The 14805-nt window shown below is 47.4% G+C and overlaps 1 protein-coding gene and 1 non-coding gene across 2 annotated transcripts in view; one reads left to right on the top strand and one right to left on the bottom strand.

Moving 5' to 3' along the window:
* Positions 1 to 1871, bottom strand: part of ATP8A2 (ATPase phospholipid transporting 8A2) — a 465925-nt gene extending 464054 nt beyond the window's left edge. Inside the window, exon 1 of the mRNA XM_018056568.1 lies at positions 1692 to 1871. Coding sequence (XP_017912057.1) covers positions 1692 to 1767 — 76 coding nt within the window. The 5' untranslated portion in view covers positions 1768 to 1871. The remainder of the gene's footprint in view (positions 1 to 1691) is intronic.
* Positions 8519 to 8591, top strand: TRNAG-UCC. The gene has a single exon. It is a non-coding gene; the product is annotated as a tRNA-Gly (tRNA).

Raw genomic sequence — 14805 nt, 5'->3', positions numbered from 1 at the left:
AGACGGTTCTCAGGCCTTACCTGTCCTGAGCCCGGGGTGATGCCAGGCCCAGTCGGACACCCCGCTTTCTGGACACGGTCTCTCGGCTCCCTCTGAGCTCACTGGCCAACCTCGCAGCCCCCTGCTGCCGCCTGCATCTCCCTGACCTTGAAATGTGGAGTGCCCAGGGCTCTGGGCAAGGACCCCTCTCATTTTGGCCACATCTATATACACGGATTACGTAATCTGCAGGGCGAAGAGCCAAATGAAAGTGCACGCCCCTGGCTCAAAAATCAGGAAGACTTCCGACAGAGCAAGGGCAGGGCCTGAAGGCAAACTGGGGACTCTTTCTAGATGGCGGCCTGAGTGAGTGCTGGTCACACCCGTCCTGAGAGCCTGTCCTGCTGGGCAATCCTCATAGTTCTCCTCTGGTCTGTACACCGGCCTGCCTGTCTCCACTGGGCTCTCTGGCTGGCACCTCACAGGTTCAAAACCAAACTCCTGACCCCCTCTCCCCACCAAAAAAACAGAACTCTGCTCTTCCCGAACCTTTCCCCATCTCAGTAACCATTTCTTGGACCCCAAACCTCCATCTTTGTGTCTCTTTTTTCACTTACACCCTCATCCTAATCATGAGCTGCAGGTCCTACCTTCAAACACAAGGCAGCTGTACCCCCTTACCCCTGGGCACCCACAGGGACCATCCGCCCTCCCCCGACCCCGGGACTCCCGCAGTCTGGTCTCAGCCCATCAGCCCCCTGATCCTCTGTCGCTGGGATTCTCTGCCGGGACATCACTGAGGCCTCGGAAACACCGGTCTAGACTGTCTGATAAGCTAATTCCCTTTCACATTATTCAGCCACAGGAATAGGGAAGTCACTTATTTTTATATGCCTATTTTCTCAGACATAATCCACGGGAGACTACCATCAGCGAACCCAGCTCCAAGCCGCAAACCCTGCACCTGCGTGTATGTACCTACAAACTTGCCAAGAGCCCCAAAGGGGCACGAAACCTAATCGTTTTGAAGCGCCCTTTCAATGCTTCATGATCGAAAGGTGTCGATAGCGCAGCCTGCGTCCCCATCACGTGACATGCAGCTCCACAAGCCTGTGGTCCCTACACACGTTTACATAACAAACCACACACGGCTCCTGAGGACTGGCGGCCCGAGGCCGCCCTCGACGCGCCGGGCTGCGTGCGGCTCTAACGACCGGGCCTCCGAGGCGCAGCGCCGGCTCGCGGGGGCGCCAGGCGGCCCCCGCGGGTGGGAAAGGGAGGGGTCAGCGGCTCGGGCGTCGCTGCGCGCGGCCGCGGGGTCCCCAGGGAGTCACAGAGCCGGGTGCCCCGCCGCCCCCCACCCCAGCTCTGCGGCAGCAAGACGCGCGGCGAGGCCAGAGAGGCGAGATGCTGGTGCGCCGCCCGCCCCGAGCCCACCGCGGAGGGGACGCGGGTAGGGGGTGGGGGGACGACGGCCGGGGCTGGAGGGGAGCCGGCGCCGGGGCTTTGATCCGGGACCCTCCCTTCCCCCTCCCGGCGGGACCTGCCCCCACCCCCGGCCCCGGCCTCGCAGCGCGGGGAGGGGTCGGAGGCGCGGACGGAGGGCGGGGCGCTGTGTCCTGACCGCGCCCCTGGCCCGCCCCGCCCGCACCGCCCCCCAACTCCGCCCGCGCCCCCGCCCAGAACCCCCCAGTCCGCGCCCCCGCTCTCACCCACGGACGCGCGGATCCGTGGCCTCCCGGGCAGGGACATCCTAAGAGCCTGGGAGCGGCCTGGGCCGTTGGGCATCGCGCCCCCCGCGGGCGCTGCGCGGGGCTGGGCGCGGAGCCGGCGGCCCTAGGGCCATGGGGGGCGCGCCGGGCGGGAGCGGGCTGCCTCTGCGCGGGGCTGCGCCGTCCGTGCAGCTGCGGCGCCTAGTGCGGCGGCGCCCGGGCTGCGGGGTGCGGGGCGGGGGCGGGGGTGGCGGCCCGGGGCTCCGGGAAGCCGGCGAACGTCACGCAGGACGGGACGCCTGCAGGTGCGGAGAAGGCGCGGGGCGGGGCAGGGGATCCGTGCTTTGGGGGGTCGCCTCGGGGACGCGCGCCCCTCAGGGACTTTGTCTCTGGTTTTCTCTGCCCTTGCCTTGGGGCGCTGATGTGAGGCGGTCAGGACGCCTGCTTTCTCTTTTTACGCCCCCTCCCCCGCAGTTTCTGTTCTTCCATTTCCTCCGTGTCCGGTCTGCTGGGGCCTATGCGGAACCTCACAGGAACAGGTATTTCTAAGGTGCCCGGTGGTGGCCTTGTCACCAGTGAAGTCCTGGGTCTCTAGACTACTACCACCGCCCCCCTCCCCCCCAGCAACCACGACACAACCTCCCTCCAGCTCTAGCTGGTGGCCTGTAAAAACTATAAGAAATCGTGGGCATAACTTAACGCCGGACACACACACACACATACACACACTCACACCTGCCACAGAAACAGAATCATTGATGGGTGAGAGAACTGGTCCAAGATCACGTGATCTACTTCTGGTTGTTTTTACTTTATTGTTAATGTTGAAACTGGGCTTGGTCCCCATGGGCACAGTTCCATAAAGGCGTGGGGAGGGGGGAGGGTGTAGGGGAGAGGGGGCGCAATCTGTTTAATATCTGATAAAATTCTGATCTCAAAATGAACACACACACACACACAAAATGACGTAAGAGCCTGCTCCAGCATTTACTGATGCGATCATTACGCTTCAAAACACATAAACGAAGAACAGAGTTCAGCACAGAGAATCCTTCCCCAGTTGCAAAGCCATGTGGTGCCAAGCGCCCCCTTGGCTGGCCTCTGCCTCCATCCTTGGAAAAAAAAATGCAGAAGGGATGGATAACTTGCTTTGAAAACTGGGCTGGGAATTTCAGCTTCAAGTAGGATTCCTGCCTATCCTGGACCCTAAAACAAAACAAAAGAGGTTCCTGATAAGCAATGAGTCTTTAGCAGGAAGTTGAGGAAGAGGACATGTTCTGAACTGCAGGGCTAAGCTTCAGGGGGTCAGAAGATGTTTTCTTAGGATGTCATCACAACTGCTGGGGTGATCCTAAAAGTTTCTACCAGTGAGTTCATCTTTATAAATTTATAAATAAGACTTCAAGGGACTTCCCTGGTGGTCCAGTGGCTAATACTCTGCGCTTCCAATGCAGGAGACCTGGGTTCATTCCCTGATCAGAAAACTAGATCCCACGTGCCCTAAGAGTTTACATGCTGCCACTGAAGAGCCCACATGCTGAACCTAAAAGAACCTCCCTGCCACAAGGAACATCAAAGACCCCACGGGCTGCAGCTAAGGCCCAGTGCAGCCAAAGAAATATATATATATATATTTTAAGACATTAAACCATTTCTTAAGCCTTTCTTTTCCTCAGACTAAAACCCTATTTCCTTTTAAAAATGTTCATGAAAAGTGAAAGAGTCGCTCAGTTGTGTCCAACTCTTTGCGACCCCATGGACTGTACCCACCAGTCTCCTCTGTCAATGGGATTCTCCAGGCAAGAGTACTGGAGTGGGTTGTCATTTCTTTCTCTGGACGCAGTGCAGCCAAATAAATAAAATAAATGTTTTAAAAAAGACTTTAAGCCATTTCTTAACCCTTTCTTTTCCTCAAATTAAAACCTCATTTCTTTTTAAAAATGTTCATAGTAGGTATACGTATACATGTCTACCTTTTACACATGGATGGGCTTCCCAGGTGGTTCAGTGGTAGAACCCACCTGCCAATGCAAGAGACACAGGAGATACGGGTTCGATCCCTGGGTCAGGAAGATCCCCTGGAGGAGGAAATGGCAACCCACTCCAATATTCTTGCCTGGGAAATCCCATGGACAGAGGAGCCTGGCAGGCTACAGTCCACAGGGTTGCAGAGTCGGACACAACTAACAACAAACACACGTTTATATATGATACATGTCTATCAGTTCAGTTCAGTCGCTCAGTCGTGTCCGACTCTTTGCAACCCCATGAATTGCAGCACGCCAGGCCTCCCTGTCCATCACCATCTCAGACTCCTGTCCATCGAGACAGTGATGCCATCCAGCCATCTCATCCTGGGTCGTCCCCTTCTCCTGCCCCCAATCCCTCCCAGCATCAGAGTCTTTTCCAATGAGTCAACTCTTCGCATGAGGTGGCCAAAGTACTGCAGTTTCAGCTTTAGCATCATTCCTTCCAAAGAAATCCCAGGGTTGATCTCCTTCAGAATGGGCTGGTTGGATCTCCTTGCAGTCCAAGGGACTCTCAAGAGTCTTCTCCAACACCACAGTTCAAAAGCATCAATTCTTCGGTGCTCAGCCTTCTTCACAGTCCAACTCTCACATCCATACATGACCACAGGAAAAACCATAGCCTTGACTAGACAGACCTTAGTCAGCAAAGTAATGTCTCTGCTTTTAAATATGCTGTCTAGGTTGGTCATAACTTTTCTTCCAAGGAGTAAGCGTCTTTTAATTTCATGGCTGCAATCACCATCTGCAGTGATTTTGGAGCCCAAATAAATAAAGTCTGACACTGTTTCCACTGTTTCCCCATCTATTTCCCATGAAGTGATGGGACCAGATGCCATGATCTTCGATTTCTGAATGTTGAGCTTTAAGCCAACTTTTTCACTCTCCTCTTTCACTTTCATCAAGAGGCTTTTTAGCTCCTCTTTACTTTCTGCCATAAGGGTGGTGTCATCTGCATATCTGAGGTTATTGATATTTCTCCCGGCAATCTTGATTCCAGCTTGTGTTTCTTCCAGTCCAGCGTTTCTCATGATGTACTCTGCATATAAGTTAAATAAGCAGGGTGACAGTATACAGCCTTGACGTACTATAGACATTTATAAAAGAAAGGCATATATATGGCATGTAAGAAGGCACAGATAAGCATATAGCTAGCTTGCACACCTCTACTCCCCAGGTTAGGGAACAAACAAATCCAACACAGTGAAAGCCACCAGTCCCTAACCTCCTTCCTTTCCCTCTGGTCCCCAGACTAATTTCCTTTCCAGCTCTCCTCTGATGTTATCTATAAACTAATAAACCAAAGAGCAACCCTGACAGGATTAGGCAAAGGGTCAGTTCGTGGGGTCACAGAGTCAGACACAACTTACTGACTGAACAACAACAACTGGGAAGGAAGAACATTCAATAGAAATCTTTATTCCCCTATGGTGGGCTTCCTAAGAACTCGGCAAATGCATTTTGATGACTCCTCCAGATTCTTTTCAATGTCACACATTGTTTTTAGAGAGCAGTGGACCGCACCAGACATAGAAGAAGCAATATGGGACTTCCCTGGCAGTCCAGTGGTAAAGAATCCACGTGCCATTGCAGAGGACACGGGCTCCGTCCCTGGCCCAGGAAGATTCCACATGCCTCAGGGCAACTAAGCCCATGCACCACAACTACTGAGGCTGCGCTCTGGAGCCCATGAACCACAGCTGCTGGAGCCTGTGAAGCCTAGAGCCGGAGCTCCGCAACAAGAGAAGCCTGTGCACCACAAGGAAGGGTCGAGCCCGCTTGTCAAAACTAGAGAAAGCCCGAGAGCTGCAAGGAAGACCTAGTGTGGCCAAAAATAAAAATAAATAAAATGTTAAAAGAAAAGAAAAAGCAACCTGCCATAGAACTGCCCATCTATTTTCCTGATGACAAAGCGGCAGTTGTGGCAGGCCCTCCCCCTCAGTCATCCATTCACCTTCACTTGTGGCTGCGAGGCTGGCTGCAGCAGGACCCCTGCACATGGCCGCTCCTGGTAACCCCAGCTTCCTCACAACATGCTGGCTGGATCCAGGGGTCCCAGGAAAGAGAGGCAGGTGGACACTCTGTCAGCCCTTCCAAGCTGACCTTGGAAATCCTGCACCATCTCTCCCACCACAAGCCGTTCACTGAGGCAGCCACAAGGGCCCAGTCGGTCCCAGGGGACAGGAAAGAGGAGACCCCATCTACTGATGGGAGAGCAGCGGGAGTCTGCAAGAGCCTGAGGATTGGAAACCATTGCAGCCATTTTGGGAAATATAGTCTATCAGAACTACCAGGAAGCAATAGTGATTTTCATAAAGTATTAGTCCTAAGTGCAGCAAAATCATAAAGTATTTACTGAAAAATTAGTGGAATATGTGCAGAACCTTCACACTGAAAACAAGGCATTCAGGCTCCCAAAGAACAGAACTGATGGACTTACACTGCCTGGTTTCAGGTTTATTTGAATGTGAACACTACTCAGGACACTGGAGTGTGGGCATGGGAGTAGACAGAGCCCAGAAACAGATACCTGCACATGTGGGGAAGTGATTTTGAGAGGCACTAAAGCAATTCAATAGGGAAAAGGTAGTCTTCAATAAATGGTGCTGTGACAGCTTGATGTTCATAGGAAAAAAATAACCTTGACCCCCTTAACCATACGCAACAATGAACTAAACATGGACCACAGACTTAAAAGTAAAAATCTAAGCAGAGAGAACTTCTAGAAGAGAACGAAGGAGAAAATACTTCCTGTTCTGGGCCACAAAAAGCCCTGATCAGAAAAGGAAAAAGTAATAAACGGAACATCATCAAATGTCATTTCTTCTGCCAAGAAAATGAATAGGCCATTCTCCTACTAGGAAAAGATATTCGCAATGCACCCTTTTGACAAGGACTTGGATCTAGAGCGGATAAGTAATTCCTGCAGCTCACAACTAAAAGAACAGCTCCAACTTGTTCAGGAAAATGCACATCACAGCAGATATCATGTGATGCTGCTCATGTGTGGAACCTAAGAAAGTGGTACACATGAACTTATTTATGACACGTAGAGTCACTGATGTAGAAAACAAACGTGGTTGCCAGAGGGAAAGGATGAGGGGAGTGATAAACTGGGAGAATGGGATTGGCACACACACACACTGCTATTTATAAAACAGACAACTAATCAGGACCTACTATACAGCACAGGGAACTCTACACCATAGTCTGTAATGACCTATATGAGAATACTATCTTACAAAAAAGAGGATACACGTGTAACTGATGCCCTTTGCTGTATACCCGAAACTAACCCAACGTTGTAGATCAGTTATATTCCAATCTTTAAAAAAACAGTAGTCCACTACACACCCACAGGATGTCAAGGATAAATGACTCTAAATTATTGTGGAGGATGTTAAGCAACCAGAACTCAGACATTGCTGGTAAGAGCATAGAATGTTGTAACCACTCTGGAACATTCACAGTCCCTGTAGAAGTTAAATATCCACCTTCCATAAATCCAGAGATACCACTTCTAGGTACTAACCTGTGAGAAGACTTGTAAGAGGACATTAATAGTTTTACTCATAATAGCTTCACACTGGGATTCCCTGGTGGCTCAGTGGTAGAGAATCCGCCTGTGATATAGGAGGCATGGGTTCAGTCCATGGGTTGGGAAGATCCCCTCAAGGGCATGGCAACCCACTCCAGTATTCTTGCCCAGAGAATCCCATGAACAGAGGAGCCTGGTGGCCTACAGCCCGTGGGGTTGCAAAGAGTTGGACATGACTTAACAACTAAGAACAATAACAACTTCACACTGGGAACAACCCAACAGGTAACTGGATAAACAACTGTAATATATTCATAGGATATGACTCAGCAGTAAAAGGGATGCATTTGCAATTACCATTGTGTACAACAAGATGGATCTCAAGAGCCTGATGTTGAATGAAAGTGAAGGTCACTCAGTCGTGTCCTACTCATTGCGACCCCATGGACTATACAGTCCATGGAATTCTCCACATCAGAATACTGGAGTGGGTAGCTATTCCCTTCCCCAGGGGATCTTCCCAACCCAGGGATCGACCCAGGTCTCCCACATTGCAGGTGGATTCTTTACCAACTGAGCCACCAGGGAAGCCCAAGAATACTGGAGTGGGTAGCCTATCTCTTCTCCAGGGATCTTCCCAACCCAGGAATTGAACCAGGATCTCCTGCATTGCAGGCAAATTCTTTACCAAGTGAGCTGTGAAGGAAGCTGAATGAAAGCAAGACACAAAAGATTAGATAAAGAATGGTTATCACAGACTCAATGGACATGAGTTTGGGCAGACTCCAGGAGATAGTGAAGCATATAGAAGCCTGATTGCTGCAGTTCGTGGGGCTGCAAGGACCAAGCAACTGAACAACAACAACAAATGTTAAAATAACCAGATTAACCCCAAGATGAGTTGCTTATGCCAAGCCCCACATCAGCAAACTGAAACTTAACAAAATTTCTATGCTCTATGCTTGACTCTCCCAGAAAAGGAAAGCCTCATCCACCCATCAGGGCTTGTCTGCTCAGCACAAGTCTTCTGTCTGCTCCAAGACTTTCCTCTGTTCCTTACAGGGAAAGAAGTGACCGAACAACAACTTAACCGATCAGCAAATGCGCAGTATCACTTCCTTGTTCCTGCTCACTCTGGTCTATAAAAATCTCTTGCAAGGTATTCAACATCACTAATCATCAGAGAAATGCAAATCAAAACAACAGGATCAGCTCACATATGTAAGAATAGCTGTCATCAAAAAGACAAGAAATATAGGACTTCCCTGGTGGTCCAGTGGCTAGGACTCTGTGCTTCCAATGCAGGGGGCCCAGGTTCAATCCCTGGTCAGGGAACTAGATCCCACATGCCACAGCTAAGATCTAAGGTCCTGTGTGCCACAACCAAGACAGGATACAGTCAAATAGATGGAGTAAATATTTTGTTTAAAAAAAGAAAGAACTGGTGGTTGTGAGGATGTGGAGAAAAAGGAACCCTCATGTACTATTGGTGGTAATGTAATTGGTGCAGCCACTATGGAAACAGCATGGAGGGTCCTCAAAAAATTAAAAATAGAACTGCCATACAATCCAGCAATTCCACTTCTGGGCATTTATCAGAAGAAAATGAAAACACTAATTTGAAAAGATATAGGCACTGCTATGTTCATTGCAGCATTGTTTATAACCGTCAAGATATGGAAGCACTCTAAGTGCCCGTTCATAGATGAGTTGATATAGAAAATGTGGTGTATATATATGACACATGTGTATATATGTGTATACATATATATATACATATATGGAGTCGAAAATACCACCCAGCTCCAGGATTCTAGCCTGGAAATTTCCATGGGCAGAGGAACCTGGTGGGCTACAGTCCATGGAGTTGCAAAGAGTCAGACATGACTGAGTGACTGAGCATATATATATATATATATATATATATATATATATACACACAGACACACATACACATGCATGCAGAGAGAGGTTTTATATATATATAATATATGTACGTATATATTTCAGGGAAACTAGATCACAACTTTTAAAATGCTAATATATATAATACATGTATGTATATATTTCAGGGAAACTAGACCACAACTTTTAAAATGCTAATAAAGGGAATTCCCTGGTGGTCCACTGGTTAAGACTCCAAGCTTCCACTGAAGGGAGCACAGGTTCAGTTTCTGCTCTTGGGTAACTAAGAGCACATCACACTTTCAATGTGGCCAAAAAAATAAAATACTAATAAAAGGGAGTTCCCCAGTGGCCTAGTGGTTAGAATTCCAGGGTTTCACTACTGTGGCTTGGTTCACTTCCTGGTTGGGGAACTGAGGTCCCGAGAACTGCACCACCCAGCCAAAAAAAACAAAATACTAAATAAAGGAAGTATTTTAGATGCTTGTCCTGGAATACTCATAATATTATTATTCCTAACAGAAAAACCTGAAAAGCAAGCCCAACGACAAAAGAATGAGCATTTAAATAATGCAAAATTCTCTCTAGAAAATGATTCCCTTCAAAAACAAAAATTTTGAAGACTATTTAATGGTTTGAGAAACCATACTATGTTAAGTGAATGTCAAATGTTAAATGAACAAAGGGAAAATGCCACTGTATATGTTGTGATCTAGTTTTAAATACACATATATAGAGAGTTTCCCTGGTGACTCAGACATTGAAGAATCTGCCCACAGTGCAATGCAGGAGACTCAGGTTTAATCCCTGGGTCAGGAAGACCCCCTGGAGGAGGAAAAGGCAACCCACTTCAGTATTCTTGCCTGGAGAATCCCATGGACAGAGGAATCTGGCAGGCTACAGTCCATGGGGTCACAAAGAATCAGACACAACTGAGCAACTAACACTTTCACTTTCATTTATTATGTGTGTGTGTGTGTGTGTGTGTGTGTGTATACATATATATACACACATATCCCCATATATGAAGAGTGAGGTATTAAAATGTTAGCTGTTAATTGCCTCTGGGTAGTGGTTTTTATTTCCTTCTTATACTTCTTGGTATATTTTCATTTTTCACAATACAGTAAGAAAAAGTGTCTTCTTGCACGAGGTGTTGCTCAGACGTGTCGCTTTGCTGGAATTCCACAGAGAAGAACAGTGCAGTGGGTGAAAGTCAGACAGTGACCAGAGCAAACGCTGGTGACCAGGCTGAGCCTGATGGCAGTGGGGTCGGGAATGAAGCCCCTGCTGAAGGAAACACAGCACCTGCTGCTGAGTGCTGGGGAATTCAACAGCTAACAGGGCAACCTGGCAACCATGACCAGTGAACAGGCATAAAAGCAGATGAACTGGTTTCATAATATTGATAACAACAGCAGTTCTGAGTGCTTCCTCCGTGGCAGCAAGAAGCTCAAAGCTTGGCTTGCATGTTCTCTTTCCATTTTCAAAACACGAAGAGGAAAGCACGTTATTACCTCTGTTGTGTGGATGAGAAAATGCAGGATTAGAGAAGCTGAATAATTTGCCCAAGATCACACAGGTAGTCAGGACGTGGAGCCAGAAAGCGAGCTCTTTGTTACCTGTGTCAAGGGGTCACACTCATAATTACTCTCCTCTCTTGCAGCTCCAAAGAGGTCTTCCAACAGAGAGATTTGAAAAAATAAAAAATCTAGAAGCTGCAATAGCACAAATAAAAACAAACAAAAGGAAGGACTTTACTAAAGCTTCTGTATTTTCTTTCACATCTGCTGACCGAAGACCAGCAAAGGTAAATACAGCTTTGTGGGGAGGGATAAATTAGGATTGGGGATTACAGTTACACAGTCCTGTAAATAAAACAGATAAACAACAGGACTTGCTGTAGAGCACAGGGGACTATATTCAGTATCTTGTTATCTTGTTATAACCTGTAATGGAAAAGAATCGGAAAAAGAATAGATGTATGTACATATATAGCTGAATCTCATTGCTATACTCTGAAGCACAAGACTGTAAATCAGCTATATTCCAATTAAAAAAAAAGGTAACTACAGATTTGAACACATGTACTCTCATATACGTTATGAGTAAAAACTTATATTCCACTGACTCTGAGGTTCATCAACCCTCAGTGGACAGACATCTGTGACTTGTCATCTTTTACTATCAGCAGTTTGGGGGGAGAGATTAACAATGTGTCAGCCTCCCTCTCTCACAAATATGTGGCCAGGGGAGCCACGCTGGCCAACCAGAGTAAGTCTCCCTGGAAACCTGGCTTTACTTCCAGGGGAAAAGGTGATCCAAGCAGGGGGAACTAGAGGGCTTTACAGAGAGACTTACAGAGGGAAACTTGAGGACAGAGAAACTGTAGGGAGTTATAAGGATGTGAAGTCTGGGGCTTCTAACAGCCATCAGTACCACTTGGAGAGACCATGTGTAGGTAGCAAAGACTGGGACTCATTTTTTTTGGCCACACTGTGGCTTGTGATGGAGAAGGCAATGGCACCCCACTCTAGTACTCTTGCCTGGAAAATCCCGTGGATGGAGGAGCCTGGTAGGCTGCAGTCCATGGGGTCGTGAAGAGTCAGACACAACTGAGCCACTTCACTTCCACTTTTCACTTTCATGCATTGGAGAAGGAAATGGCAACCCACTCCAGTGTTTTTGCCTGGAGAATCCCAGGGACGGTGGAGCCTGGTGGGCTGCTGTCTATGGGGTTGGACAGAGTCAGATACGACTGAAGCAACTTAGCAGCAGCAGCAGCAGCAGCAGTGGCTTGTGAGATCTTAGTTCCTTGACCAGGGATTGAACCTGTGCCCCCTGCAATGGAGGCATAGAGTGCAAACCACTGGACTGCCAGAAAATTCCCTGAGATTCGTTTCTGATAATATTGTGTGACCTGATTGGTCCAGCTTTTTCTGAAACCCAGACCACTCACTGGACTTTATGTGATTGAATAAATTCCTTTATTTACTTCAGATAATGTGCAACTCTGGAAGTTCTACATAGGAAGGATTTAGGGAGGAAAAGGCAAGGAAACATAGCTTGAAGTGTGGCAAACACTCCTGAAACCAGAAAGGTTTGTATTGTTGGCAACCAAAATATTACTGATTAATACACATCCCCGCACCATTTCTGAATCTTTCTGTTCTTTGTCATCAGATTTGCCTGGAACCTGCTATTATAAAGAATGCTGTATACAGATGCGTGAAAGTTGCTCAGTCGTTCCGACTCTTTGCAACTCCACGCACTATAGCCCACCAGGCTCCTCTGTCCATGGAATTCTCCAGGCAAGAATATTAGAGTGGGTTGCCATGCCCTCCTCCAGGGGATTTTTCCAACCCAGGGATCAAACCCAGATCTCCCACATTGCAGCCAGATTCTTTACCAGTTGAGCCTCCAGGGAAGCCCATGTATAGATTGTTTTTGTCAACATAAAACAAAGCAACAGCCAAGCTTCTCAAAGTGCCTCAATAGTTTTTTATTTCAAAAATGAAATGTGTTTATGAGCATCAGCTGGTATATTGACCATGGTGTTCCCATCACAGAAACCGCAAATCCCTAAACCTGTATCCTATGTGTGTTTGGACCTTTTTATGTCCATTGTGTGATGCTCCCTGGGAAGTAATTAAGACCTTGGACATAAAGAATGCCCATCCACTACAAATTCCCCACCAGTATCTTATTGTCATTTATATAATTCTCCATAAATAAGGTAACTTCTTCCTAACTTTAAGGATGACACAGTTCCTCAAACACTTTCTCGATTATTTCCTTTTCTTAGAGGAAGTTTAGGACTCAGTGTCTCAGTAGCCGAGCATTAGCCTTCTACCTAAGACAAATTTCAAACATCAACAGGAAATTTCAGAGACTTATAAAGGCTTTTAAATATGTGATTTCTACTAAGATCTGATTTCACAATTTAAACTCAGTTACAAGGTCGAGTAAAACAAGTTTCACAGGCTCACGTTTATGTCAGCATTTTCTGCTTATCTCAGAATATTCTCCATCACCAGAGGAAGTTAACCTTTTATGCTTAGATGAATTTGAAAGGCAACTAATACATAATTCTTTTTCCCCATTTCCCTTTCACAATTCTTTCTGTGAGTTGCATTCTACCTTTGGGTGAAAGGTCTGTCATCCCATTTGAGCACTTTTATAGACATGCCACTAAGGAGACAGTGGAATAAAGAAAAATGGGTTTTTCAGGCAAGCCACTGCATATCCATTGGCCTTATTAAGATGAGCAGTAAGTCTCTTTAAACTCTGAAATGCAATGACTACAAACATAATAAAGTCCATTTTGTGCAAAGGATCAAGAGCCACACTTGTATTCAACAGCAGTTGACTGTGGTCAGTTCTACATGTCCTTCTGTGACATCCCCTGGACCAGTAGGTGTTAAGCTTCTGCAAAGAAAAGCACCTCTTACTAAACCCAGGAGCTGAGGACCTACACATCCACCTCCCCCAACCGGATTCAGTAAGTCGTGGCAGGTAGTCCCAAGGGTATCTACCTTTTTACAAGCATTCTGGGTGGCTCTGATATGCATAGCCTCTGCCCCATTCTGAGAAAACTGCCTTAGATTCAATCTGACCATCTGTGTTTTGCTTAAACAGAGAACAGAGCAGCCCTTCATCTGGATGGTCCATCAGGATGGGCTCTGAGTTCCCGGGTTGCTGACTGTGGTCACAGCCCTGTCCCTAGTGACCTGAGAGTCAGAACTGCTCTGTTTGATCTCAGACAGAAAGAACCCCAGAGAGTGACCAGAGCGGGTGAAGGAGGGCCCTGAGATAAGGCAGGCACTCAGCGGGGGACACAGGCATGTGTGGTGTAACCTGCATACACACATGCTCATGGGGATGGGAAGCGTCTTGGAGCTGGGTCTGCTCCAGGTGTACTGTTTGTTCCCCGAGTGATGGGGGGTCTAGAGTACAGCATGATGCCTGTGCTCCAGAGGGCAACCTCTCATCCAGGAACAGCTGAGCAGAGTGGACCTGGACCCCTCTGTCAGCCATACCTTAAGGCAGAATTATCTGGAAAACAGGTTGGGAAAGGAAGCTGCCTTCCCCTGCCTGCCTGACCAGCCATCACATCCAGAAAGGCAGTCCTGACTCATTACATCCTCCCTAGGTGTCTCTCAGGAAAACTTAGAGTTTCCTCTCCCTTCCACCTCGAAGAAACAGGAGATGCAAAAGAAAGCAGGAGCATCCAGTGAGACAGGAAGCACGTGGGTGGGCATAGTGTGAACCGGCCGTGAATGCAGAGCTTGTAGAAACACTGCCGATTTGCTTCCAGTGTGTAATTACAGGCGACTGTTACGATTCTCAATGTTCACCCAGTTTTCAAAGTGACATATTAACTTTGTGAGGGTTATTTTAACTAGAGACAATCAGTAGAGACACACAACCAGGTATGAACACGACTACAGATATGCCAGCTGATGTACAAACTCTTCAGGGACACTGTAACAAATCTATATAGTACCTAGAAAGAAGGTAAATGTCTTTTCACTCCACACATCTCAAAAGAACATTTTTCCACAAAGGATGCTGGAACAATTGGATATCCACATATAAAAAGGTGAATTTAAACCCTTACATCTCACCACATAAAAAAATTAAC

The sequence above is a fragment of the Capra hircus genome, chromosome 12 (genome assembly GCF_001704415.2).
Source record: "Capra hircus breed San Clemente chromosome 12, ASM170441v1, whole genome shotgun sequence".
Classification (NCBI taxonomy): Eukaryota; Metazoa; Chordata; class Mammalia; order Artiodactyla; family Bovidae; genus Capra; species Capra hircus.
The sequence above is the reverse complement of the archived record's forward strand: the minus strand, read 5'-3'. Positions and strand labels throughout refer to the sequence as shown.